Below are 26401 nucleotides of genomic sequence, written 5' to 3' on the forward strand. Positions count from 1 at the left end.
TCTTGCCTTCTACAAAGTTATATCATTTATTATGATTGTTTTGGGTCTACAATGCAATATACATTTTCTTTAAATACTTAATGCCGAGTACAAAAAGTAGTGCTTATAAAGAGGTAAGCTATTGTTGACTGAGGCTGCGCTTAATCACTCACGTTTATTGTTTAGAAGTACGTGGCTCCAGCAGACCACCAAGGTCACCAGGATAAACCTCGGAGGGCAGGGAGACGATGCAAAACACACTGAACTCCCTGTCTCTTGAAACAGAAACTATTCCAAACAAGAGTTTCAAAATCCGACATTTACTGTGAGAGGCCAGGGGCTCTTCATTTGAAATTGAAATGGAAGAAATTAGGCCGATTTATTATTAGATCCATTTGTTCAATTCATTTATCTGTTGTAGGTTTAGGCTACTCCCTGTAATCCAATTTTTAAAAGTACATTGTGTGACAACCGAATTATCATCATTTTGTTCTGTACAGTGAGTACAGACCTCTTTTATAGCAAGATACTCAAGGGAAATACAAAATAATTCACCAATTCAGAATAATGAACCACTCCCATGTATGTCCCTTTCCATTCCTGGCTGGCTTCAGATGTGATATGCCATGAGATGCAGTGTTTGTGTCACAGTACATATGATTCAGCAAAAATAATTAATTGAAAGCTATATCTGTGTATTAATAGAGAAGTAATGCATTGCTTTAAGTAGGTATTGTTACTAAGACCTTTCAGGATTCACTATCTTAATAAGGTTGTTTCTGATATAAAGAAACCATAGGCAGAATACACAAAGGTTCAGTCTTTGACAATGAAGCTCTAAATGATTGCAATTGCACTTTATACCCCCATTAAAGGATCTGGTGTTTGCTATTTAAGGTCATTGTTTGAGTAATATAATATGATATAAATCTTCAGTATTTCACAATCCTGTTCAGTTTCACATTGAAATACAATTCACTGGTGTCTGTTTGCTACATTCTTCCACAGTTTAGCCTTATACACACTTTATTCAATGTCACTGCGAGGTTAGCTAGGGATGATCCTGAGATCACGGATCAGATAATAAAGCTCAGTTATAAATCACCTTTTTCTCCCAAATGTAGTTTTCATTATTACACTGATAACATTTTACAGTAAACACCTGCATAGATTACACAATAATAACCTTAAATATGTTCAAACTATTTTTCAAAATGTATGGTGCACAATAACTCTTGCAAGTGTAACATAGCAGGATGCTGGACACGAACCAGCGACCCCGCGCACCACAAGCGAGCGTTTTAACAACAATGCAAAAGAGCCGGGCTCGTCTGCATTCATGGTTTTAGAGCTTTTAACCTCATCTCATCTCACCGACGGGGGACAGGACAGAATCCATAATGGCAGTATATCCCACTGCCTGTTACACAAGTAACGTGGACAGTAGTCAGATGACTTGCAAGGAATTTAAAAAAAAAGAAGGAATACAGCAAACAGACATAAGTGAAAGTGAAACTTAACTCCGGCATTATTTTAACAGGAACTGGAGTACAGTTCTTCTGAAGGACTTTCTGCACAGAGCAAGGGCCCACAGTTCACAGAATTAGAGCTGGATTCGGAACACGTTCCTGCTGCTGATAGCAGGAGTACTCAAGTCCTTCAACAGCAAGATGGTAATCTGAATGAAATGCAAACCTCCTCCAAAGATTTTCAGCTGGGGACTGAAACTGCCTCCCAATTGCACAGACCTGCTGAGTGCATGGACATTGAAGTAAGTACTTTGGTGCTTTGTTTCTCGTAACTATTATATTCCTTTTGCACTAGCCAATTCCTTTGGCTAGTTTCACAGATCTGTGAAACCAGTCAGCAGATCAAACTTATTTGAAAGTTATTTGTTATAAAATTGTAATGCTTTGTTGTTACTGTTTCATAGCATGCCTCGCTGATTTGGAAGACTTATTTTGCCTATGTTATGCTATGGTATAGGTGATTGTTCATTATTTTCAGGGAGACAAATTGAAGAAGGCTTTGACAAGATATGCTGCTTTAAAAACAAAACTGGAGACAGAACTTATTGAAGCCTCCCAAAGGGTCAGTTACCTTAAATTTCAAGCTGCTGAACTAAATATAGAAGCAATGAACAAACAGCTGAATGAAACAGAGGTAAGAGGCATAACTGTAATGTGCATGTTGCATCATTACACGTATAATACATTTATAATGCATGAACCGTAGCAGTACACTGTGTCTTAAACAGCAGTTCTGTTGTTTCCACAGATACCCATGTAAGACAATAACAGTTGTTGGTGTTTTTTGTGTAAATATTTTGCACACAATATACAGCAAATAAACAATTATGTAAGGAACATTTTGGGCACACCCCTGCGTGCATGGCCTCCTTGTTCATGCTTGGGGATGTTTGAAAAGCTCCAGTTCTAAATCAACAAGGAAGTGGCAGGCTGGCTGAGACTGTGATGTCAGGACAGATGCAGGAAGTGAAATATACTGACACCAGGCACTGCAGTTCAAAAGAAAGACGCGGTGGCACCGTTTATTTAAATACAAAAATAAAATAAATATTTAAACAGAAAAAGACTGTGCTCGCAGAGCAAAATAAAAGGGTTAAACAAAACAAATCACGAACACAAAATAATATAAAACAACACAGGTCAGGCTGGCCAGATTGCCTTCACTGTTCCTATGTCTTTTAATTTTCGTTTAGTTTTGCTTCTTTCCACTCTCTACGCTCCTCTCGTACACCCACACAGAGTGCAGCGAGCTGCAGGCTTTTATATAGTGGCCGAGGGGTTTAACTGGTTAGTAATTATTCTATTACCCCTCTGCCACAGTCTGCACAAGTTTATTAACTACTGTGGATGGGGCTACCCATCCACGCTAAACAAAACAAATTGGCTACGCCGTCATATTTATAAACAAAAAACATACAGCGCTTCGCCGACAAATCTAAATAATAAATACATAAACAAACACAAAATAACACGGGCAGAGGGGAAAACCCCGTTCTGAAAATAAATAAACAAATGAATGTACAGGGCTCTCTACCGCCCTGCTACAAAGCATTTAAAATGATAGCACCACACTAGCAGTAGTGAAGTTGTAGCATTGTTAACTAAACACAGAACTATTTTGAATTAATCCAGGACACAAAAAAAAAAAAAAACATAAGATAATCCTGTCCCTTGTTATTTATTGTCTACCCATAATCTAGGAAGTTTCCAGGGACTTTGAACAGAAGCAAGCTGCGGCTTTGAAGCAGATGGAAGATGCTGAAGTCAGTGAACTCAGGACAGTAACCCAAACTGATGTTGAACACATTCAGGCGCAGTGGAATAAACATGTACAAGACCTATCCTCTCTAAAACAATCCAAAGAAAGCCAGCTGTCTCTGATTAAAGAATATCATTGTAGCGCTGATACTGTCAAACACTTATTTGAAAAACTATCTGCTGAGCTGGAAACCTTGGAACAGTAAGTCTGCTGCTATTACTCCATTTATTTCATATTTTTTGACTGAAGCTGTTGCGGGTATTTTTATGATAGTTGAGTCTAGACAATATTTTATGCCCGTCTCAATAAAGCACATGTTTAAGCATTGACTTTAATATAATATCGATGTCAACATAAAAGTGATTACAAATAAAAAGCATGTCAAATAAATTATGACTGGGTAGCAAATGCCTGGTTGTTACTTATTATTATTATTATTATTATTATTATTATTATTTATTTCTTAGCAGACGCCCTTATCCAGGGCGACTTACAATGGTAAGCAAATACATTTCAAGTGTTACAATACAAGTAATACAATAAGAGCAAGAAATACAATAACTTTTGTTCAAGTGTGACAAACCACAATTCAATAATACAGCAGATAATAGTGATAGTTACATCAGGATATGATTAAATAGTGATAGTTACATCAGGATATGATTAAATACAAAATACTACAGGTTAAACACTTGGCAGATTACAGTATTCTGAAGTACAGGATTAAATGCAGTAAAATAGGGGGCAGATAAGAGCAAAGTAAAGCACATTTAAATGAAGGGTGATAGTGTCCCATGATACAAACAGAGGAGTTCTACAGGTGCTGTTTGAAGAGGTGAGTCTTAAGGAGGCGCCGGAATGTGGTCAGGGACTGGGCAGTCCTGACATCTGTAGGAAGGTCATTCCACCACTGCGGAGCAAGGGTGGAGAAGGAGCGGGCTTTGGAGGAAGGGGAGCGTAGTGGAGGTAGAGCCAGTCTTCTAGTGCAGGCGGAGCGGAGAGGTCGAGTGGGGGTGTAGGGAGAGATGAGGGTCTGGAGGTAGCTGGGTGCAGTCTGGTCAAGGCATCTGTAGGCTAGTACAAGAGTCTTGAACTGGATGCGAGCAGTGATCGGGAGGCAGTGGAGCGAGCGGAGTAGTGGAGTAGCGTGGGCGAAGCGAGGCAGAGAGAACACCAGGCGGGCAGCAGAGTTCTGTTACTGAAGTTACTGAAAAACAAATACGCACCAGGCAGTTAGAACAGTTCCAGGATTTGACGTTGTTTTGTTTTTTCTTGGTAGGGGTCCTGTGGAAAGTTGTTCATTACATGCAGAAACAGTTCAGAAAATTCTATCCACCATCGAGCAAGAAAAAGTTATCTTGAAAGAACTGGGTGAGAAGCAAGAGCAAATATCCCATCACTTGAATGAAACTGAGAAAAAAGCTCTACAATTTCAGCTGGAACACTGGGATCAGAAGGGGAACCAGATGGCATCAGCAGCAGAAAGGACACTCAATGTGGTGTCCAAAGAGGTTGAGGAGTACAGATGCCTTCTGTTAGAGTCACAAGAGCTGCAGAAGCAGGTTGATAACCTGCAGCTTTCACTTACTGATCTGAAGGGATCGCCACCTGAGGAAGAAATCAACAAGAGGAAAAGCTGGATGATCCTAAGTGCTGACCTAACGGCTGCTCAACACAATTTCACCCATCTAAAGAGAAGCTCACAGATATTGATTCAGCACATGCTAGGGCAAAGGGAGAAGGACACCTTGGAAAATTCAGTCCACCAGTTGCAAGCCCGGTTAGACCTCATGCAAGAACAAGCTTCGGCACACAGCGAGGAGGAGGAGGAGGACACCAGCAGCGCCACCACCATCGGCAAAGTTATGAAGGTGATAAAGGAGGCTTTCATGTGGGTAAAGAAGGCCGATGGTGACATCACAGCGAATAACAGAATAGCGCTGTTTCCGGAAGACGTCAGTGTTCAGATAAAGAATCTCAAGGAATTGCAGTCCGAAATAATAGCCAAGCAGTCCACAATGGACTCCTTTGTTTCGGAGGTGAAGGTATTGATGTCAGGGTTGGATGAGAAAGATGTTCCTAAAGTGTCTTATTTGCTGCAAACATTGAGTGATTTGCATAAGTCAGCTGCTCAGAAATCAACCCAAAAACTACATGAACTGGAGTCTGCCTTGCAGGCTCGAGAGAGGTTATTTGAAAAAATTGCTTCCATTAATACCTGGTTGGAAGCACATACCGAAAAAGAACACATTAAAGAAAATGATAGTGAAAGCAATACTTTAGAGCTTGAGCATCAAGTCAAAGAGAGTAATGACATTTTACATGAGTCCAAAGAACAGGAGATGCTTCTGGAATCTCTTTTGATGAACAGCAAGGAGATATCTGCAGAGATTAACATTTCTGAAAACTATTACTTGAGCGACAGATTAAAATGCCTTCAGAACAATATCAAAAGAGTTATTACTTCTCAAAAAAAGAGATGTTGGAATGTAGAAGAAATGTTAAATACACGTAAAAATACAGAAGGGAAATTGGAATCACTGGCGTGTAATCTGAAAGAGACAATGTCATACATGAACATAGATGGGATTTTATTAAGTAAGGATGCTGTTTCCACTAGAAATGCCTTAAAACTTAAAATATTAGAACATAAGTCTCAACTTGATCAGTTATGTAGCTGTGAATATTTCGAAAAAGAAAAGCTGAGCGAACTACAGTCTCTGCTTGCTGATGCAGAGAAGAAAATGAAAAAGTTGAATTCAAGTGTTCAGGAATATGAGCAGTATCAGACTGTTTTGCAAAACATTGAGCATCTCAAAGAACGTGCAGAGAAAGAAATCCTGCACATTAAAGAAGCGCCTGGTTTTAAAATCGACAAACTTAAAAGATGTCAGGTTCTTCTCCTTGATCTCCAGCAATGGATGTTGTTATGTCAACAGTCTGGTGACACTTTAAACAAGATCTCCCCAACTTTGGATCCAACATTGTTGGACTCTGAGGAACAGAGAATCCAATATTTAGTAGAGGAGTGTAACAAGTGGAACCAGGCTCTCCAGAAGGAGTCTCTTGACCTTGAGAAACAACTTTTAGAGGAACAAGACTTCCAAACAGTACAGGAAAACACTTTGGACTTCTTAAGGGAAGCAAGGCATGAGCTTGCATCTTCATGCTTGAGCTTGGATCAAGAAGTAATTGAAAGGAAACTTCAAGAGTGCAAAGCCCTTCAAAACTACATGCAAGTACGCATGCGTATCCTCAAGTCTCTAGAGCACAAAGAACTTGAATCTCTGAAGAAGGCAGCCTCAGATTCACCTGGTACCACGGAGAAGAAGTGTAATGAAATGGAAGACATGGAGAGACAGGTTAAGGATGACTGTGCCTCACGTATGGTAGGTTTAGGATACAAAACATAATGGTCATTGAGATCAAATGTATCCCATTGCATATATTACATATTTATATTAATTAATAATTGATGCAACATGCTTGGAATTTAACAGGGAGATTTCCAATAGTACTCCCTTACCTGTTCTTCCTGAATTCTGATGAGGGCCCAGCCTTTTTCATAACATAACAAATGTACATGTAACATATAAATGATTCTTTTACATTTTTCCTTTTAAAATGTGCTAAAACATTTATCTGAACTCACTATACCAAGAATGTATGCACTCTTTGCACTCTTTCTAGCAATTTAAAGATATATATGACTGGGGCTTCTCACACTGTATTGCATGTTTCAGTCAATAGAATAGAAATATTCAAAAATAAACATTCAAATTCTTGATTCTGCCTTTTGACATTTTATTCCATTAGAAGGTGCAAAGGTTAATATGAGTTTTTCTCTTTCAGGATATTTTGATTAAAGCGAAGGAAGCAGCCAGAGAGTATGATGAAGCCGTTAGAAGTGCTGCTGGTTTCCTCTGCCAGTCTGAAGCCAGCCTCCTGCCCAGACCAATCAACGTGAGCTTCTGTGAACTGCAGCTGCAGCAACACCAGGAAAACCTGAGCAAGTGTCACGCTGGATTCGAATCCAAAATCTCTGACATGCAGCAAATTCTCCCCCGACTGGAAAGCATATCTCACACTTTTTTGCCTCAACATGCAAATATATTAAGTGAATTGCTTGTAAGGAACGCAGTATTGAGAGGGCAAGCTGAAATCAAGCTAGAAAGAATGCAAAGGTAATGCATTTTACCGTCTTTGCAGTATCAGGATTAAAAATTCATAACAGACCAATGTTTGTTGTTTTTGCACCCACTTTTAAGTTTCTATGCTTTTCCCTCTATCCAGCTTGTATTTGACCATTTCACCAAAAACCACAACAACTTCTCAAATAGCATTTCCCCCCCCCCACCTATTCTTCTTGTACAGGTGTGTTGAAAAGTACAAAAACTACAAAGAATACAAGCAGGAGATCTCCACTAATTTCAATAACTTGGAAAGGATGTTTGCAACATCTATATCTCAAAAAGCAACTTCTTACAAGGAATCTGTAGAGCAGCTAGAAAAACTTAAGGTTAAGTATTGGATTTTTTTATTTATTTTTTTGTTTTTAAATTTAGTCGTCGCCAATGTTTTTTTACCCTGGTTTTCTCCCCAATTTGGAATGCCCAATTATTATTTTTATCCTGGTTCACCGCTGCAACTCCCTCGCCGACTATGGAAACGGTGGCAGACACATGGGTCCTCCGAATCGTGTCCTGCCAAGCTGTCTTTTTTCGCGCTGCAGGTCTACAGTGAAGCCACCAGACCCATAGTGCCAGAGGCCAACACAGATCTGAATGGCTTCTACAGCAGACCCGCAGCCGCCCTATCGGCCACAGGAGTTGCGGGTTCGTGGTGAACCGAGGATTACCCTGCCGACCTGAACCCTCCCCACCCGGGTGGCGCTCGTCCAATTGTGCGCTGCCCCCTGGGAACTCCCGGCCACGATCGGCGATCTCCAGGCTACAGGGCGCATCCTGCACTCCACGCAGAGTGCCTTTACTGGATGCGCCACTCAGGAGCCCCAAAGTATTGGATTTGTGACTTACATTAAAAGATCTGGGGCCTGACTTTCAAGTACTGAAAAAAAGAACTATTTTGACCATAATCTATAATGAAGAGACTTCAAAAGTTCCCGTGGGCTTGCAATTGCTTAATGTTTCCTGTTTGTTTTTTATATGTTATATACCTAGGGCTTATTATTGTTTGTTTGTTTGTTTATTTATTTATTTATTTATTAATTATTTAGTGCTAACCATATTTAAATGTATAATGTACTTTTTTTCCTTCTAAAGATCTTGGTTGCAAAACTGGATTCGATGGAAGATCTTGTAAAACTCAGAGCGTTAGCTTCAGAACTTCAGTGTGAAGAATGGGACAGCTCCGGTATCAAGCAAGAGGTCTCTGCTCTGTGGTATGCATGGCTCCAGCTTCAGCAGCCTGCAAAGGAGCATCAAGTCAGCTGTGAAAATCTCAACAAAGAATGGAAGGCAGTCAATGAAAACGTGAGTCGGGTTGCCAAAACAAGCGGAACGGCTAATGCGATGTGTGCTGTCATTGGAAGAGGTTGTACACCGTTCGGCTGACGGCACATGCTTCGGAGGACAGCATGTGTTTTGTCTTTGCCGCTCCTGAGTCAGCGCAGGGGTGGTAGCGGCGAGCTGAGAAAACGGAGTAAAATCAGTTGACGACTACTAAATTAAATTTAAAAAAGCATTTAAGGTTGTTTAAGCAGGTTACCTCTGAGCATTTAAAAATAAATTTAATTACACTGCCACTGTCGACCTGCTGTAAATGTCAAGGGGAACATAATTACTCAATAAAAAACCTTTAGAATATATCATTAATGGAGAAGAATCCAATAACACTGATGGTGATGCAAGCTGAAATGTTTGTCTACATGACGTACCTATAATTTTACATCAGAATTAAAGGAGCAGTATTTTTTTTTCCTAGATTGAAAGAGCTGCTGTCATTCTGGACAATCTACAGGATGACCTGCCTGAATGCTCCAAGGAGAAGGCAGCCAAAGAGGTCCTCCTTGACTTGCAGAAACATGTGAATCAGTATGAAGACAGTGTTAACAATGAGCAGTCCTCTTTGGTCTTCCTGGTGCACAAAGTGAAGGGTCTTCTGGGAGTCACGGAAAACGCTGAGGCGCCATCCATTCCCATTTGTCAGGAGTTACAGGCAATGCAAGATCGTTATAAAAAGTAAGATTTTAGTCTTTGCTATATTCACTTCAATTCAGATCTTTTGAAATGTTAAACTTCCATCGCGGGTCTGGTCTAATGCTAGCAAACACATTTTATTTGGTCTGTTCTTACCCACTTTAAAGAATTTAGGTTGGCCAAAAGTTTACTCAAGGCCGGCTCCCAAAATGAGGGCATGTCTAACTAGCTATAAAAAGGCAGGCATTTCTCTTAACGGCCATTGTAAAGAGCTGTCTGTTGTCGCAGGAGCAATTAAAATCCTTAGTCCTTGTTATCTCACAGAAGTTGATTAGCTCACTGGCCGACCATTAGCCTGCTTGGTGGTGGATGCCAGTCGGTTGTTGCTTCAGCCTACATTCCTGAGCTGGGGCACAGGCGGGTGACATAGCTGGGAGCTGAGAAAAGATACTGACTTTTTATATTACAAGAGAAATTTGGTTTTCATAAAAAATTCATCTGACAGATACAGCAATATATTGATTATAGATACAGATATATTTGTTAGTTTTCAGTTTTAGTTGGTAGTTGCCTTTGGTAGATTGGTGGCCAAAAGACTACTTGTCCATTTTTGTTCTGCTCTGAATTCATCCACAGGTTGAAGCAGAAAGCTATGAAGAGCCGCAGGTCAGTACACACAGAGATCCAGGAGCGTGAGAAGGTGAAAGATGAGATCAGAGGGGTAAAGGAATGGCTACTGCTTGTTGTGTCACTGCTGTCTGTCGTGGACCACACACCCAATATAACAGAATTGGAGGTACAGTAAAGATGTGGTCTTGTTGAACAGTGAAATACAATTGCTTGCTATGTAGACGAAATACACTCAGTATCTGCATATATTTCTATTTGTATGTTATTCTTATCACCTTATCAGATATATCTTATTTGTTGATGACAGCCTTATGGCAGTTAAGTAGTATGTGGGTTGTTGAAATCCCCATACATTTGCTAGGTTCTTTTTAAGAAGACAAATATTAAAGCAGTAATATGAAAATGTAATTTCCGAAAATGAATTCTGAGTGAAATAATGATAAAGGTATGGGTGAGTTTTGCTGTTGCCAGTTAAAATGCATGCTTAATACAGTGAGCAGCTGATCCATGAGTAATGCCATTTTAATTAGCATTTGCTTTGATTTTAGTCCGACACTGCGCCATTTGTCTTAACCGAAATGAAATAAGGATAATCACAGTGCTTTAGAACAACGTCAAAAAAGCTTTAAACCCATTTCATAAGCTTTTCGTCTGTCTCTTTATTTAAAAAAAAAAACAAAAACAAAGAGCTGTTTGTTATTTAAAAGATTGATGTAATGTTTGCGTTTTTATTTTCAAAACTGAAATTCAAATGATAACTTGATGGGTGACCGTAAAATAAAATAGGAAAGGGACAGAGGAAAATAAATGCTGAATTAACAACGTCAGTATGCTCTTGAGCTGAACAGCCATGGCTTTGATTCCAAATTCCTTTCAGTAATTCGTTTACTAACATTGTTCTGTCCTTAACAAGAGAGATCTGTGTAGCACAGTGTTACTGTATCTAAGCCTCAGAGTTGCAGCCAAAAGTTTTTGATAGGCCTTGTCCCACATGCAGCCTATAGTCTTTCACTCAGAAGTGGTGCTCTAGGTTTGAAAGGGATTGTGTTCTCCCATTTTGTAGAAAAAATGTAAGTGGATACTCTTGGTTTCTGTGTGGCTGTGGTTATGTATGCAAAAAAGGAGAGTTCCCATGCATTACTGAGAGGGACCTGTGGCTGTCCTGAAAGGCATACAGAATAGATTGTCTTCTCTGCTACTTGAATGTGTCACTCTCATTAACAGAATGGTTGTGATTCAAAAATAATTTTGCAGTTTATTTATTCCTTTGGACTATGGTGAAAGCAGGTAAGTTGATAAAAAAAAAGCCTCGTTAGGCAAATGGAAATAAGCAATTTGTTTAGTCAACTTGACTTCTTAGGTCAGAGTTGTTTATGTGCAGAATATTTAAATATGGCTCATGTCAAATATAAAACGTTGCCTGGTTTAGTGTTTTTTAAATGTAGAAAAACAAGGCTGTTAATTGGAAGAGTCTGGCTCCGAGGTGCTGAAAGATGATTGAGTTTATTATTTGCTGCAGGAGGTTCAGACAGAGCTTGACGCCCAGAGGGCAGTTGTTAAAAACATCATGGCCAAGCTGAAAATCAAGTACTCGAACATGGACGCCATCGTCCCTGCAGAGATAGAGGCGCAGCTCCAGGAGGTGAGCAGGACTCTCCAGGAGGTGGGAGAACAGGTAACGACTCATTAATCACCTGTGCAACAATTCTACTACTAACTACTCTGACAAATAACTGTGTCTATTTTGTGTCCTGCAATGTCTGTCACCTAAGCCTGTCCAAATAAAACGCCTTCCACCTCTCATTTGAAAAAAAAAAAAAAAAGGCTTTAACAATGAGAAACATTTTACTGCAACGTGTTCATGCAGTCAGATCTCCATCCCAATCATTAGGGGGTGTTGCTATGGCAATGTCACAAGCCATAAGTCAAGGTAGTGGTGGGGGGCTTGTGTATGTTTTGTTTCATGCAGTATCTTAGAGACTGAGATTAGAGTGGAGCACTTTATGGGTGTCACAATGACTCTACTTAGTAGAAAAAACTGATTTGCAAGATTTTAACTAGGGTACTGATTACTGGTGTCAGGTTAGGTTGAATGTTGGACTGCCAGACATTTACTTGGACATGCATTTCATCTGTGTTAAGGATAATGCCTGGATATAGGTCTTTGTCGTATCTGAGCATACACCACTGCCCAAGCAGCCCTGGACTTCCCCACTGGATTTCCTTCACTGGCTGGCTGTGGCGCAGCAGTTGGAACCTTCCTGCTGAAACTGAAATGCTGTGTGTTGAAGCACTTGCAGTTGAGTTGCTTCTGTGTTGAGCACATGCAGCTGACATCACGATATATCAGCTCTCTTGGAGCAAGAGTAATCACCTGGTGGATCCTCATTGTTGATGGCACTGCTGGTATCTGGGTTGGCATCTTCTCCAATGCATTCTCTACGTTCTCACTCTTCACAAAGAACAGTTTCACTGTTGTGTTTGTCTCAGTCAGGGCCTTAAAGAGCTCCTGTGCATCAGGGATATCACGGCCCTTAGCCACCAACATGTCAGCTGTTCTTTTTATGGTTCCCCCGACACCATCAGGAGCCCCTTTGCCGTGAATTGCCTCGAAAAAATTCCAAGTGCCAGCCTTGAAGCCTCTTCTGTCCAATTTGGTGCTGAAAAGGAAGAAGTTGCCTCTTTGCTTGTATTGTGTACAGGGGCCATCAGTAAAAAGGTGCAGCACAGACACTTGCGGATGTGTGGCCTGAAGGTAATCCAGCACTGGATTGAGGTGTTGCCATATTGCTGGAGGGCCTTTGTGCCTGGAGGGGGAGATGGTGCTGAAGCATATGGGCTCTGGTTTTTCACCTACGTACAAAACCCCCATATGCAGTGTGGACTGCTGGTGTGAGGGCCAAAGTGGACAGCTTGTATCTCAGAGCTGTATTTACAGGTGTGGTTTTCTGAAAAGTACATGGATCAAGGCCTCATCCATTGACATGCGTTCCTTCAGCTCTCTGCAGTAGGCATATTGCTGTTTAATGTTGAACAAGTGTCTTTTAAACCTGTGCAAGTAGGTGTGGAACAACCCTGTGAGGTTCTCCTGTGTGCCCTCAACTGTTTTCTTTACAGTTACCTTTACTGTTAAACCCTTTTTCTCGTGATTTTTCTTTTCTATCTCCTTCTCTGCTGTCACCCACTGGGTGAAGGATACTTTCGCCAGGCTGTCATATGTACTGGAGAGGGGAACACTCTTGTCCTTGCACTCAGCACAATCCCCGTACATGCACTTCTTGCTGGAGGAATTGCAGCATACCATCTCTGCCAAGCTCTCCAGATTGGAGGTCTCAGTTAGCTTCAGCTGATTCAGCTTCTCAGCTACAAAGCTTAGAGTTTCATTAAGCTTGCACATGCATGTGTCTCGTTCGGCTATGGAGGGATGAACAACCCAAAAAGGTCGAAGGTGGCAAAACAGAGGTTCTCTGATAGAAATCTTCTGTGCAGGCTCAAAATGGCCACTGCTCCTCATGTGGTGAAGAACAGGAGACCACATGGCATGCATGAAATAAAGAAATTGCATATATTTTTGCAATAAAAAAGATAAGTAATAGTTTTCTATCTCTATTTCATGTAACAGAGTTGAGTTGTTGAGCTCGATGGCCCCAATCTAACAATAAACATCTATGAAATATAGATATAAAAGAATGTGATAACTTGCTTGTCTTTGCACCATGTTGTTCAGAAGACTTGTATGATGTCACTTCCAGTTGATGATGTCACATAAGGATAAGTTCACTATTTTTATGGTGGGAGATTGGTTGGTGTGACAGGGTTGAGGCTAGACTGAGGTACGCAACTAAATATTGTGATTTTAATCAATAATCATGCATTTATCAGGAAAAAATACATTCTCAGCAAAATAGCACAAATAGATGTTTCGATCAATGGCAAAATGTATGCATTATTTGGCATTTTTATTAGTCCTATTCGAAGTACAAATTCAGTGAAGGCCACGGAGGACATGGCAAAATGCTTTGTGACTGTTGAAAACAAGATATTTTCTGATATTAAAGATGAAATTAATGTAATATTTCTTGCACTTCATTACAGGGGACAGTTCAATTTATATAAAAAAAGCTTTTTAAATTAGATTTTGGTGACCCAATGCTTAAAATATACTTAAAAAGGTCAGAGGGACTCAAATCGTACCGGTTTCATGGAATGACCCACGTTTTTGCAAGAAAATCTAATGTTGTTACGAAGATTAAAAGATTTAAAAAAACCAAAAGAACTAGTTAGAATATTAGTAATAAAAAACATCTCATTGATTTACTTCATAGATAATAACCAATTAAATAATATATTGAAAGCTAGTTCAGGAAATGAGTCATTGAATCCCCAGATAATAGGTTTCTAGCAGAAAACAGTTGTCCGATGACATCAGCAGGCAGCTTTTGTAGCAGTTGGGTGTATTGTAATGTTCTGAACTAATCCAGTTTTTTTTCTGCATTCTTTCTGAATTTTTTTGCATGTTTTCCCTGTGTATTTTATAGGTAGAAAAAGCTGTTGTGCAGAACAGGCATCACCATTTACTGCATAACAAAATTGAAGATATTACCAATGGACTTCAAAACGTGGACAAAATGTTGCAGCAAAAAAACCAAACAATAAATCAAGCCAAGGAAATGCAAAAGGTAACTAGCATGACATTTCAACAAATCGCTTGTATTTAAAAAAAAAAAGAGGTGCAGTACACTATTTGTTGAATTCAATTTCAAGGGTTTGGTATATATTTTTTAAAGCTAGGAAGACCTCTCCCTGTCATACATACAGTTCTTTCCAAGAGGAATCAGAACAGAGTTAAGAGAGACATGCTAATCTGATTTCTCTCTGCATGTGCACACCTGTGTCGAAGTTGCACCTGCTGCTCCCTTGTCTGTCTTGACTGTCTTGCTCCTGGTTGCAGCGGGTCTGGGATGAGGTTGATCGGTGGCATTGCAGACTGACCTCGCTGGAGGCAGAGGTGCAGGACCTTGCTGAGCAGAACCCCAACCAGGCCCAGCAAATGATGGACAGTTTGATGGAGCCACTGCAGCTCTATCAGAGAGCAGCACAGCAGGCAGAACAGAGGACTGCTTTCCTTAGCAAGGTAAGGAACTCATTCTATACTGGTTAATATTCCAGTTATTTTCAACAACAAACAGGCATTTAGCCAGCCAAGTGCAGACTGAATCAGTGCCGTTCTTGTAATAACACTGTATTGTGCTTTCTCCTAGTAGACCTCTTTGTTTTGAACAGAGACATGCACTAGTTCTGAATATGTGTAACAGGTATTTTTCAGTACTAGTAACTATGCCTGAAATACTGCAGGATTGGTACAAAATAAATAGCTCAACAGTTAGAGAGGTGTGTAAGATGCCCAAACCTAGAGATGAATGCCGATGTCCAATGGGTGGACATTTCCACTGTGAAAGTAATTCTCTTCCTGGGTGACGCAGTGTTTGAGGCAGGATGCTGTTTTAGATGTCTTACACCTTGTTTCTGCAGATCACTAATTGTCTACAAGAATACAATGAAATGATCAACAGCTCGAATGTATGGATTGACGATACTCAGGCCTGGTTATCAATGGAATTCGTATTTGATTCTGCAAAATCTCTGCACAAAAATGTCAAAGCTTTACAAGTAAGTATAGTATTCCGTTTTTTCAGTTTTTCTTTAACACTTTATTCAAGTGACATGAATTCCTATTTAGCTGACAGTAATCTGATGCAGTGTAGGTTTGTTTTTTTAACTGTATTGAGTATATGTTTTAATTGTTCCAATATTTCTTTTAACCTTTAGATTGCAAGGGATGATGGGCTGCAGAGACAGAAGACTCTGCAGGGGTTTGCCCCTATCCTTCAGGAGATCTCCTTGGTTTGTGACACAATGGCTTTGGAGCAACAGGGAAGCCATGTGGACCAGAAAATAACAGCATTGCTGGAAGGAATCATGGGACCTCTTTCACAGTTACAGCATGTGGCTACAGTACGTTTCAGTTGAACTGTATTTCATTTTCTATACTCTAAACAAAGAGTCCATTCATTTGTGTGGGAGCTTATTTGCATTTCAATATTTCAACAACAGGAACTGGAAGCCATGGAGACTGAGGTTAAACTGATGGAGAAAAATGTTGCAAAAATAAGGACCATTTTGTCTTCCGATGACATGGATGAGATCTCTCCAGAAGAACATCTCAGAAACCGAGAGGTGAGTGCGCGGCTGGCCTGCTCTGTTCATTCCCAGCTGTGGTACTGAATGGTGTCAAGCACTGGATACGTTTTAATAATGAATCTCTGTTTTTAAAAACAAACAAAAACATTTTGTATATGATGTCTCAACTATAAAGTATAACTATGAATTCTGTTTCAGCAAAGGCTTTTGTCCAATGGGTTGCCATCCAGTCATTAACTAAGCTAGTTTACCATCTGTTTCCTTTTTTAAGGTTATCCTGGAAAACATTCAGTCAATGAAGAAGACCATAGCTGAGATAAAGAACTATGAACCCAGAGAGGCGATCGCTTCCTTAGTGGTTTACAAAAGAGCAGAACAACTGTTGCCAGCAATGGAGGAACTTGAGCACACGACTGTCCAGCAAAAAGCAGTGCTTCAGGTGTGTTAGAAATTCCATGACAACTAGTTAGTTGCATTCTAAAAATAAATGCAATATTCATTTTATAAACACATTTTCCCCAAGATTTGTAACCTTCCACAGAAATATGTAGGCATATCTAATGTCTCACAGATTTGCTTTGCTGGGCTTTCTACAATACGTGACAGTGGAACAAAATGGCACACACAGTCTAAGAATGGCCCTGTTTAGTAACAGCAGAATTCATTAAGCTATTAGTTTTAGATTCAGTGGGCCGATGCACCTCTATGCCTGTTCTCCCCGAATTTGGATAGGCTGGCTGTAGATAACAGCATTGTCACTGTGCCAGCCACATTTATTGAGAATCCCATTTATGGAACTATGCAGTGAATCTTGGTGCTAGATGTCTATTGTCCAAAATAATGATAAGCAAAGCCAACACTGAAACAGAATTGCCGAAAAATATATCACCTCTTAATGGTGCTCAGCATAACTTATTACTACTAAAAATTCAGATTTATACAAATATGCCTATAGATGGCACCGTATTTCATTATTTTTTTCATCATATGATGCCCTGGCAATGAAGGCTTGTATATTATAAATACGACCCAAATATGTGGTTTTGTTGGCTCATTGGGTAATAATCATTTGGACAAAATATTAACACGTTTAAACCCAAGTTTAAATAGGTTTCTGTACTTTTAGATCTGCACATTAAATGCATGGGCATGGGAGAAGTATGATAAACTGCAAAATTAAATGACCAGGGTCAAATTTGGGCTGCCATGGCCATTATTTAAAAAAACTTACCTTTTTACAGTCTGCGATTGAGCAGTTGATAGGACACAGACAGGACATGGAAATAGTGGTCCAGGAGGAATATCCAGATGAAATGTCCACAAGTCCTGCCGAATACACTCAACCGCCAACTGGATTTAGGATTCCCCAGGTGAGCTTTGTGGAGAGAACAGGTGAACAACTAATAGTCTAGAAACAATCCCGAAAGACCTTGAAACTTTCAAACTCAGGATGGAAAGCACACTAAAGGGCATTAGGAGGGAAGAACTTTTATAACGTGGAGAATAAGGCATTGAAGGGACAAACATCCACTTCTAGTTCCCCACATGTCTAATTATTTTATTTTTAAAATATTTGTGCTCTTTTAAAAATAAAACAGGCAGGGGTACTTGGCAAGCTCTTTTCCGGGAACATGCGCCACTTGAAAGGAGAACAAACTGCACTTGAAATAATCATAACAAAATAGGAATGTAGCAATTATTTGTATGCATTTAAAAAATAAATGTGTGCACTGTGCATCATGTACTTACAAGCAAAAGAAAACTTTTCTTTGGTCTCAAAGACTAGATGGGATGAACATTTAGGTAAAAAACTAAACAATTGAAAGTAATCAGTGTTTTGACTGGGCAAACAAAATACACATAGCATCTTTACTTTGCGTGTTCTGAACAGATGTGTATTTTAAGCACAAACATAAAACTTTGGAGAGGTGTGCTGCTGAAAACGGTGTCATAAGGTTTCCTTCATGAAATGTTATTTAAATTACTTAGTCTCTTTCCTAATGGTGTACATATGCTAATGATTTGACAGATACCAGCGGAAGGATATTCTATAGACAGATTGTACTATGAGGGACCAGACACAGGGTCTGAAGATGGAGGCAGTACCAAGTCATCATCTTCTGAAACTCTGACTGGCAGCATTCTGGAGGTAAGATTTGTTCCCTTGGTGTAGTTCTAGAGCTTGTGCAATGGATCTTTCTGGTGTCAAAAAACAACCGCCTCTCTTAAATTACCCCAAGTTGAGTCTTATCTTTTGTTTGCATTTCCTTGAGCCTCCTCCTCTCCTCTGCCAGCTCGGCAACTATGACTCTCTCCATCCTGTCTTGGAGCTTCACTTCTTCGAGCCCAGTCTCAACTGCATGAACTGAAAGGTTTGAGGCCTTTATTCGAAAGAAGCAAGGACATGTTACTAATGTTCTGCAATACAGTTTGAAATTCACTAGGTGTGCAAAACAAAAAGAAAATATCAGAGTAAGGCTTTCACCCTTTTTATCGTTTTGGTTTTGTTTTTGAAAACCTACAAACGAACGTTGAGTTATGAGTACAGGAAGGCTCTTTGATGGGCCTGTCACAGGTGCTATGGCTGAGAAGAGCATGTCTCTGGCAGGGGAATGTCATAATAATATGTCATGTGCATTCTTTGTGTACAAACTACTTCTGAGTTTTATCATTTAGGAACATGAGGAAACTTTTACTGTTGAAGATGCAACTGCTGTGGACACAGTGGAAATGAGACCAGACAATAATGACATGTGTGAAATGCAAGCTATTCCTCAAGAAACGACATGCGGTGTTGTCAGTTTTGTAAGTACTGTATTTTAGGCTTTGCTTTGTGCACTAATTACTTTCAAACAGTGGGGAGTGTGTTTGTATAAACCTGGTCTGACTGTCTACACATATGGTAAAAAGTATACTGTATGCAGCAGGAGTGGCCAAGGTGGGCCCTTCCAGTCCTGGTCTTTCTTCCAACCCTGTTTTTAAATTATTTAATTGAACCAATTAAATCTCAATCCAGACAGTTAAGTAGATAACTGTCTCATTCTCCCTGTTAAACCTGGAGTGGTTTACCCCTCCAGGACCGGGATTGGACTCCCCTGATATACAGTATTTGTGGTATTTGTTTTTTACTTTTGATGTTATTTTAAATGAACAAGGTTTTTAACAATGCAGGTACTATTATTAGCACCAATGCACTGTACTAAGTCAATGCAATTCATCAAACATGTTCCAGGTTAAATGCTATTGGTTTTAGATTGCTTTAAAGTCAGGATGAAAGATATGTTGGTGTTCCTCAGATTGTTATTCTAATAATCTCCACAATAATACATGTGTTTGATAGGAACCTGAAGAACATCATACTCCAGAAGATCTGAATACTGAGAATACATCTTCAGTTCAACTGGAAATAGAAGACAATGAAAACAGCAGCATGCAGCCTGTCCCTCATGAAGAGGTCTGTATACTCAATGACATCTTTAAAAAAGATTGAAAAATAGAGTACAGGGATGCTTCCACAGTGACGATGAGTTAAGACTCAAAAATGGAGGATCTTTAGAGAAAAGAGTTGTTTTTAAAAGTGAGCCTGTTACAGGTGCTATGGCTGAGGAGAGCCTATCTTTATCAGGGGAAGGTCATAATGAAATGTCATGTGCAGTATTTGTGTACAAACTACCTCTGAGTTTTATTATTTAGGAACATGAGGAAACTTTTACTGTTGAAGATTCAACTGCTGTGGACACAGTGCAAATGAGACCAGACAATAATGAAATGTGTGAGACCCAAGCTATTCCTCAAGAAATGGCATGCAGTGTTGTCAGTTTTGTAAGTACTGTATTTTAGGCTTTGCTTTGTGCACTAATTACTTTCAAACAGTGGGGAGTGTGTTTGGATAAACCAGATCTGACTGTTTGTACAGTTATGATATAAAGCAGTGGTATTCAACTCTGGCCCTTGAGATCCATTGTAGTCCTGGTCTTTATTCCAAGCAGGTCCTAAATTAGTTAATTGCCTCTTAGCAGCTTCAATTAACTACATTAGAACCTGCTTGGAGTAAAGACCTGGACTGGATTAGATCTCGAGGGCCAGAGTTGAGTACCACTGGTATAAAGTATACTGTATGCAGCAGAGGTGACCAAAGTTGGCTTTTCCAGTCCTGGTCTTTGTTCTGACCCTGTTTTAAGTCATTTAATTGAACCAATTAAATCTCCATCCAGAATCTAAAGTAGATAACTGTCTCATTCTACCTGTTAAACCTGGAGGGTTTACCCCTCCAGGACTGGGATTGGACTCCCCTGATATACAGTATTTGTGGTATTTGTTTTTTACTTTTGATGTTATTTTAAATGAACAAGGTTTTTAACAATGCAGGCACTATTATTAGCACCAATGCACTGTACTAAGTCAATGCAATTCATCAAACATGTTCCAGGTTAAATGCTATTGGTTTTAGATTGCTTTAAAGTCAGGATGAAAGATATGTTGGTGTTCCTCAGATTGTTATTCTAATAATCTTCACAATAATACATGTGTTTGATAGGAACCTGAAGAACATCATACTCCAGAAGATCTGAATACTGAGAATACATCTTCAGTTCAACTGGAAATAGAAGACAATGAAACCAGCAGCATGCAGCCTGTCCCTCATGAAGAGGTCTGTATACTCAATGACATCTTTAAAAAAGATTGAAAAATAGAGTACAGGGATGCTTCCACAGTGACGATGAGTTAATACTCAAAAAGGGAGGATCTTTAGAGAAAAGAGTTTTTTAAAAGTGAGCCTGTTACAGGTGCTATGGCTGAGGAGAGCGTATCTTTATCAGGGGAAGGTCATAATGAAATGTCATGTGCAGTCTTTGTGTACAAACTACCTCTGAGTTTTATTATTTAGGAACATGAGGAAACTTTTACTGTTGAAGATACAACTGTTGTGGACACAGTGCAAATGAGACCAGACAATAATGACATGTGTGAGACCCAAGCTATTCCTCAAGAAATGGCATGCAGTGTTGTCAGTTTTGTAAGTACTGTATTTTAGGCTTTGCTTTGTGCACTAATTACTTTCAAACAGTGGGGAGTGTGTTTGTATGAACCTGGTCTGACTGTCTGTACACATATGGTAAAAAGTATACTGTATGCAGCAGGAGTGGCCAAGGTGGGCCCTTCCAGTCCTGGTCTTTCTTCCAACCCTGTTTTTAAATTATTTAATTGAACCAATTAAATCTCCATCCAGAATCTAAAGTAGATAACTGTCTCATTCTACCTGTTAAACCTGGAGGGTTTACCCCTCCAGGACCGGGATTGGACTCCCCTGATATACAGTATTTGTGGTATTTGTTTTTTACTTTTGATGTTATTTTAAATGAACAAGGTTTTTAACAATGCAGGCACTATTATTAGCACCAATGCACTGTACTAAGTCAATGCAATTCATCAAACATGTTCCAGGTTAAATGCTATTGGTTTTAGATTGCTTTAAAGTCAGGATGAAAGATATGTTGATGTTCCTCTGAGTGTTATTCTAATAATCGCCACAATAATACATGTGTTTGATAGGAACCTAAAGAACATCATACTCCAGAAGATCTAAATACTGAGAATACATCTTCAGTTCAACTGGAAATAGAAGACAATGAAACCAGCAGCATGCAGCCTGTCCCTCATGAAGAGGTCTGTATACTCAATGACATCTTTAAAAAAGATTGAAAAATAGAGTACAGGGATGCTTCCACAGTGACGATGAGTTAACTCAAAAATGGAGGATCTTTAGAGAAAAGAGTTGTTTTTAAAAGTGGGCCTGTTACAGGTGCTATGGCTGAGGAGAGCCTATCTTTATCAGGGGAAGGTCATAATGAAATGTCATGTGCAGTATTTGTGTACAAACTACCTCTGAGTTTTATTATTTAGGAACATGAGGAAACTTTTACTGCTGAAGATGCAACTGCTGTGGACACAGTGCAAATGAGACCAGACAATAATGAAATGTGTGAGACCCAAGCTATTCCTCAAGAAATGGCATGCAGTGTTGTCAGTTTTGTAAGTACTGTATTTTAGGCTTTGCTTTGTGCACTAATTACTTTCAAACAGTGGGGAGTGTGTTTGGATAAACCAGATCTGACTGTTTGTACAGTTATGGTATAAAGCAGTGGTATTCAACTCTGGCCCTTGAGATCCATTGTAGTCCTGGTCTTTATTCCAAGCAGGTCCTAAATTAGTTAATTGCCTCTTAGCAGCTTCAATTAACTACATTAGAACCTGCTTGTAGTAAAAACCTGGACTGGATCAGATCTCGAGGGCCAGAGTTGAGTACCACTGGTATAAAGTACACTGTATGCAGCAGGGGTGACCAAAGTTGGCTTTTCCAGTCCTGGTCTTTGTTCTGACCCTGTTTTAAGTCATTTAATTGAACCAATTAAATCTCCATCCAGAATCTAAAGTAGATAACTGTCTCATTCTACCTGTTAAACCTGGAGGGTTTACCCCTCCAGGAATGGGATTGGACTTCCCTGATATACAGTATTTGTGGTATTTTTAAAAAAAAATTGATGTTATTTTAAATGAACAAGGTTTTTAACAATGCAGGCACTATTATTAGCACCAATGCACTGTACTAAGTCAATGCAATTCATCAAACATGTTCCAGGTTAAATGCTATTGGTTTTAGATTGCTTTAAAGTCAGGATGAAAGATATGTTGATGTTCCTCTGAGTGTTATTCTAATAATCTCCACAATAATACATGTGTTTGATAGGAACCTGAAGAACATCATACTCCAGAAAATGTAAATACTGAGAATACATCTTCAGTTCAACTGGAAATAGAAGACAATGAAACCAGCAGCATGCAGCCTGTCCCTCATGAAGAGGTCTGTATACTCAATGACATCTTTAAAAAAGATTGAAAAATAGAGTACAGGGTTGCTTCCACAGTGACGATGAGTTAATACTCAAAAAGGGAGGATCTTTAGAGAAAAGAGTTTTTTAAAAGTGAGCCTGTTACAGGTGCTATGGCTGAGGAGAGCGTATCTTTATCAGGGGAAGGTCATAATGAAATGTCATGTGCAGTCTTTGTGTACAAACTACCTCTGAGTTTTATTATTTAGGAACATGAGGAAACTTTTACTGTTGAAGATACAACTGTTGTGGACACAGTGCAAATGAGACCAGACAATAATGACATGTGTGAGACCCAAGCTATTCCTCAAGAAATGGCATGCAGTGTTGTCAGTTTTGTAAGTACTGTATTTTAGGCTTTGCTTTGTGCACTAATTACTTTCAAACAGTGGGGAGTGTGTTTGTATGAACCTGGTCTGACTGTCTGTACACATATGGTAAAAAGTATACTGTATGCAGCAGGAGTGGCCAAGGTGGGCCCTTCCAGTCCTGGTCTTTCTTCCAACCCTGTTTTTAAATTATTTAATTGAACCAATTAAATCTCCATCCAGAATCTAAAGTAGATAACTGTCTCATTCTACCTGTTAAACCTGGAGTGGTTTACCCCTCCAGGACCGGGATTGGACTCCCCTGATATACAGTATTTGTGGTATTTGTTTTTTACTTTTGATGTTATTTTAAATGAACAAGGTTTTTAACAATGCAGGCACTATTATTAGCACCAATGCACTGTACTAAGTCAATGCAATTCATCAAACATGTTCCAGGTTAAATGCTATTGGTTTTAGATTGCTTTAAAGTCAGGATGAAAGATATGTTGATGTTCCTCTGAGTGTTATTCTAATAATCGCCACAATAATACATGTGTTTGATAGGAACCTAAAGAACATCATACTCCAGAAGATCTAAATACTGAGAATACATCTTCAGTTCAACTGGAAATAGAAGACAATGAAACCAGCAGCATGCAGCCTGTCCCTCATGAAGAGGTCTGTATACTCAATGACATCTTTAAAAAAGATTGAAAAATAGAGTACAGGGATGCTTCCACAGTGACGATGAGTTAACTCAAAAATGGAGGATCTTTAGAGAAAAGAGTTGTTTTTAAAAGTGGGCCTGTTACAGGTGCTATGGCTGAGGAGAGCCTATCTTTATCAGGGGAAGGTCATAATGAAATGTCATGTGCAGTATTTGTGTACAAACTACCTCTGAGTTTTATTATTTAGGAACATGAGGAAACTTTTACTGCTGAAGATGCAACTGCTGTGGACACAGTGCAAATGAGACCAGACAATAATGAAATGTGTGAGACCCAAGCTATTCCTCAAGAAATGGCATGCAGTGTTGTCAGTTTTGTAAGTACTGTATTTTAGGCTTTGCTTTGTGCACTAATTACTTTCAAACAGTGGGGAGTGTGTTTGGATAAACCAGATCTGACTGTTTGTACAGTTATGGTATAAAGCAGTGGTATTCAACTCTGGCCCTTGAGATCCATTGTAGTCCTGGTCTTTATTCCAAGCAGGTCCTAAATTAGTTAATTGCCTCTTAGCAGCTTCAATTAACTACATTAGAACCTGCTTGTAGTAAAAACCTGGACTGGATCAGATCTCGAGGGCCAGAGTTGAGTACCACTGGTATAAAGTACACTGTATGCAGCAGGGGTGACCAAAGTTGGCTTTTCCAGTCCTGGTCTTTGTTCTGACCCTGTTTTAAGTCATTTAATTGAACCAATTAAATCTCCATCCAGAATCTAAAGTAGATAACTGTCTCATTCTACCTGTTAAACCTGGAGGGTTTACCCCTCCAGGAATGGGATTGGACTTCCCTGATATACAGTATTTGTGGTATTTTTAAAAAAAAATTGATGTTATTTTAAATGAACAAGGTTTTTAACAATGCAGGCACTATTATTAGCACCAATGCACTGTACTAAGTCAATGCAATTCATCAAACATGTTCCAGGTTAAATGCTATTGGTTTTAGATTGCTTTAAAGTCAGGATGAAAGATATGTTGATGTTCCTCTGAGTGTTATTCTAATAATCTCCACAATAATACATGTGTTTGATAGGAACCTGAAGAACATCATACTCCAGAAAATGTAAATACTGAGAATACATCTTCAGTTCAACTGGAAATAGAAGACAATGAAACCAGCAGCATGCAGCCTGTCCCTCATGAAGAGGTCTGTATACTCAATGACATCTTTAAAAAAGATTGAAAAATAGAGTACAGGGATGCTTCCACAGTGACGATGAGTTAACTCAAAAATGGAGGATCTTTAGAGAAAAGAGTTGTTTTTAAAAGTGGGCCTGTTACAGGTGCTATGGCTGAGGAGAGCCTGTCTTTATCAGGGGAAGGTCATAATGAAATGTCATGTGCAGTATTTGTGTACAAACTACCTCTGAGTTTTATTATTTAGGAACATGAGGAAACTTTTACTGCTGAAGATGCAACTGCTGTGGACACAGTGCAAATGAGACCAGACAATAATGAAATGTGTGAGACCCAAGCTATTCCTCAAGAAACGGCATGCAGTGTTGTCAGTTTTGTAAGTACTGTATTTTAGGCTTTGCTTTGTGCACTAATTACTTTCAAACAGTGGGGAGTGTGTTTGGATAAACCAGATCTGACTGTTTGTACAGTTATGATATAAAGCAGTGGTATTCAACTCTGGCCCTTGAGATCCATTGTAGTCCTGGTCTTTATTCCAAGCAGGTCCTAAATTAGTTAATTGCCTCTTAGCAGCTTCAATTAACTATATTAGAACCTGCTTGGAGTAAAGACCTGGACTGGATTAGATCTCGAGGGCCAGAGTTGAGTACCACTGGTATAAAGTATACTGTATGCAGCAGGGGTGACCAAGGTTGGCTTTTCCAGTCCTGGTCTTTGTTCTGACCCTGTTTTAAGTCATTTAATTGAACCAATTAAATCTCCATCCAGAATCTAAAGTAGATAACTGTCTCATTCTACCTGTTAAACCTGGAGGGTTTACCCCTCCAGGAATGGGATTGGACTCCCCTGATATACAGTATTTGTGGTATTTTTAAAAAAATGTTGATGTTATTTTAAATGAACAAGGTTTTTAACAATGCAGGCACTATTATTAGCACCAATGCACTGTACTGAGTCAATGCAATTCATCAAACATGTTCCAGGTTAAATGCTATTGGTTTTAGATTGCTTTAAAGTCAGGATGAAAGATATGTTGATGTTCCTCTGAGTGTTATTCTAATAATCGCCACAATAATACATG

At 39.4% G+C, this 26401-nt stretch overlaps 1 protein-coding gene across 3 annotated transcripts in view; it reads left to right on the forward strand.

Annotated features, from left to right (window-relative positions):
• LOC117416750 (nesprin-2-like) overlaps window positions 1-26401 on the forward strand; it is a 147074-nt gene that overhangs the window by 66418 nt on the left and 54255 nt on the right. For all 3 annotated transcript variants that reach the window (XM_058991956.1, XM_058991957.1, XM_058991958.1), the window contains 31 exons: window positions 1520-1750; window positions 1987-2142; window positions 3209-3468; window positions 4547-6656; window positions 7120-7451; window positions 7642-7786; window positions 8550-8759; window positions 9211-9467; window positions 10062-10221; window positions 11575-11730; window positions 14594-14734; window positions 15007-15189; window positions 15588-15725; window positions 15885-16070; window positions 16170-16292; window positions 16528-16695; window positions 17498-17626; window positions 18286-18405; window positions 18933-19061; window positions 19597-19710; window positions 19950-20078; window positions 20794-20907; window positions 21145-21273; window positions 21810-21923; window positions 22161-22289; window positions 23005-23118; window positions 23356-23484; window positions 24022-24135; window positions 24373-24501; window positions 25217-25330; window positions 25568-25696. In XM_058991956.1, coding sequence (XP_058847939.1) covers window positions 1520-1750; window positions 1987-2142; window positions 3209-3468; window positions 4547-6656; window positions 7120-7451; window positions 7642-7786; window positions 8550-8759; window positions 9211-9467; window positions 10062-10221; window positions 11575-11730; window positions 14594-14734; window positions 15007-15189; window positions 15588-15725; window positions 15885-16070; window positions 16170-16292; window positions 16528-16695; window positions 17498-17626; window positions 18286-18405; window positions 18933-19061; window positions 19597-19710; window positions 19950-20078; window positions 20794-20907; window positions 21145-21273; window positions 21810-21923; window positions 22161-22289; window positions 23005-23118; window positions 23356-23484; window positions 24022-24135; window positions 24373-24501; window positions 25217-25330; window positions 25568-25696 — 6792 coding nt within the window. The remainder of the gene's footprint in view (window positions 1-1519; window positions 1751-1986; window positions 2143-3208; window positions 3469-4546; window positions 6657-7119; window positions 7452-7641; window positions 7787-8549; window positions 8760-9210; window positions 9468-10061; window positions 10222-11574; window positions 11731-14593; window positions 14735-15006; window positions 15190-15587; window positions 15726-15884; window positions 16071-16169; window positions 16293-16527; window positions 16696-17497; window positions 17627-18285; window positions 18406-18932; window positions 19062-19596; window positions 19711-19949; window positions 20079-20793; window positions 20908-21144; window positions 21274-21809; window positions 21924-22160; window positions 22290-23004; window positions 23119-23355; window positions 23485-24021; window positions 24136-24372; window positions 24502-25216; window positions 25331-25567; window positions 25697-26401) is intronic.

The sequence above is a fragment of the Acipenser ruthenus genome, chromosome 18 (genome assembly GCF_902713425.1).
Source record: "Acipenser ruthenus chromosome 18, fAciRut3.2 maternal haplotype, whole genome shotgun sequence".
Lineage (NCBI taxonomy): Eukaryota > Metazoa > Chordata > Actinopteri > Acipenseriformes > Acipenseridae > Acipenser > Acipenser ruthenus.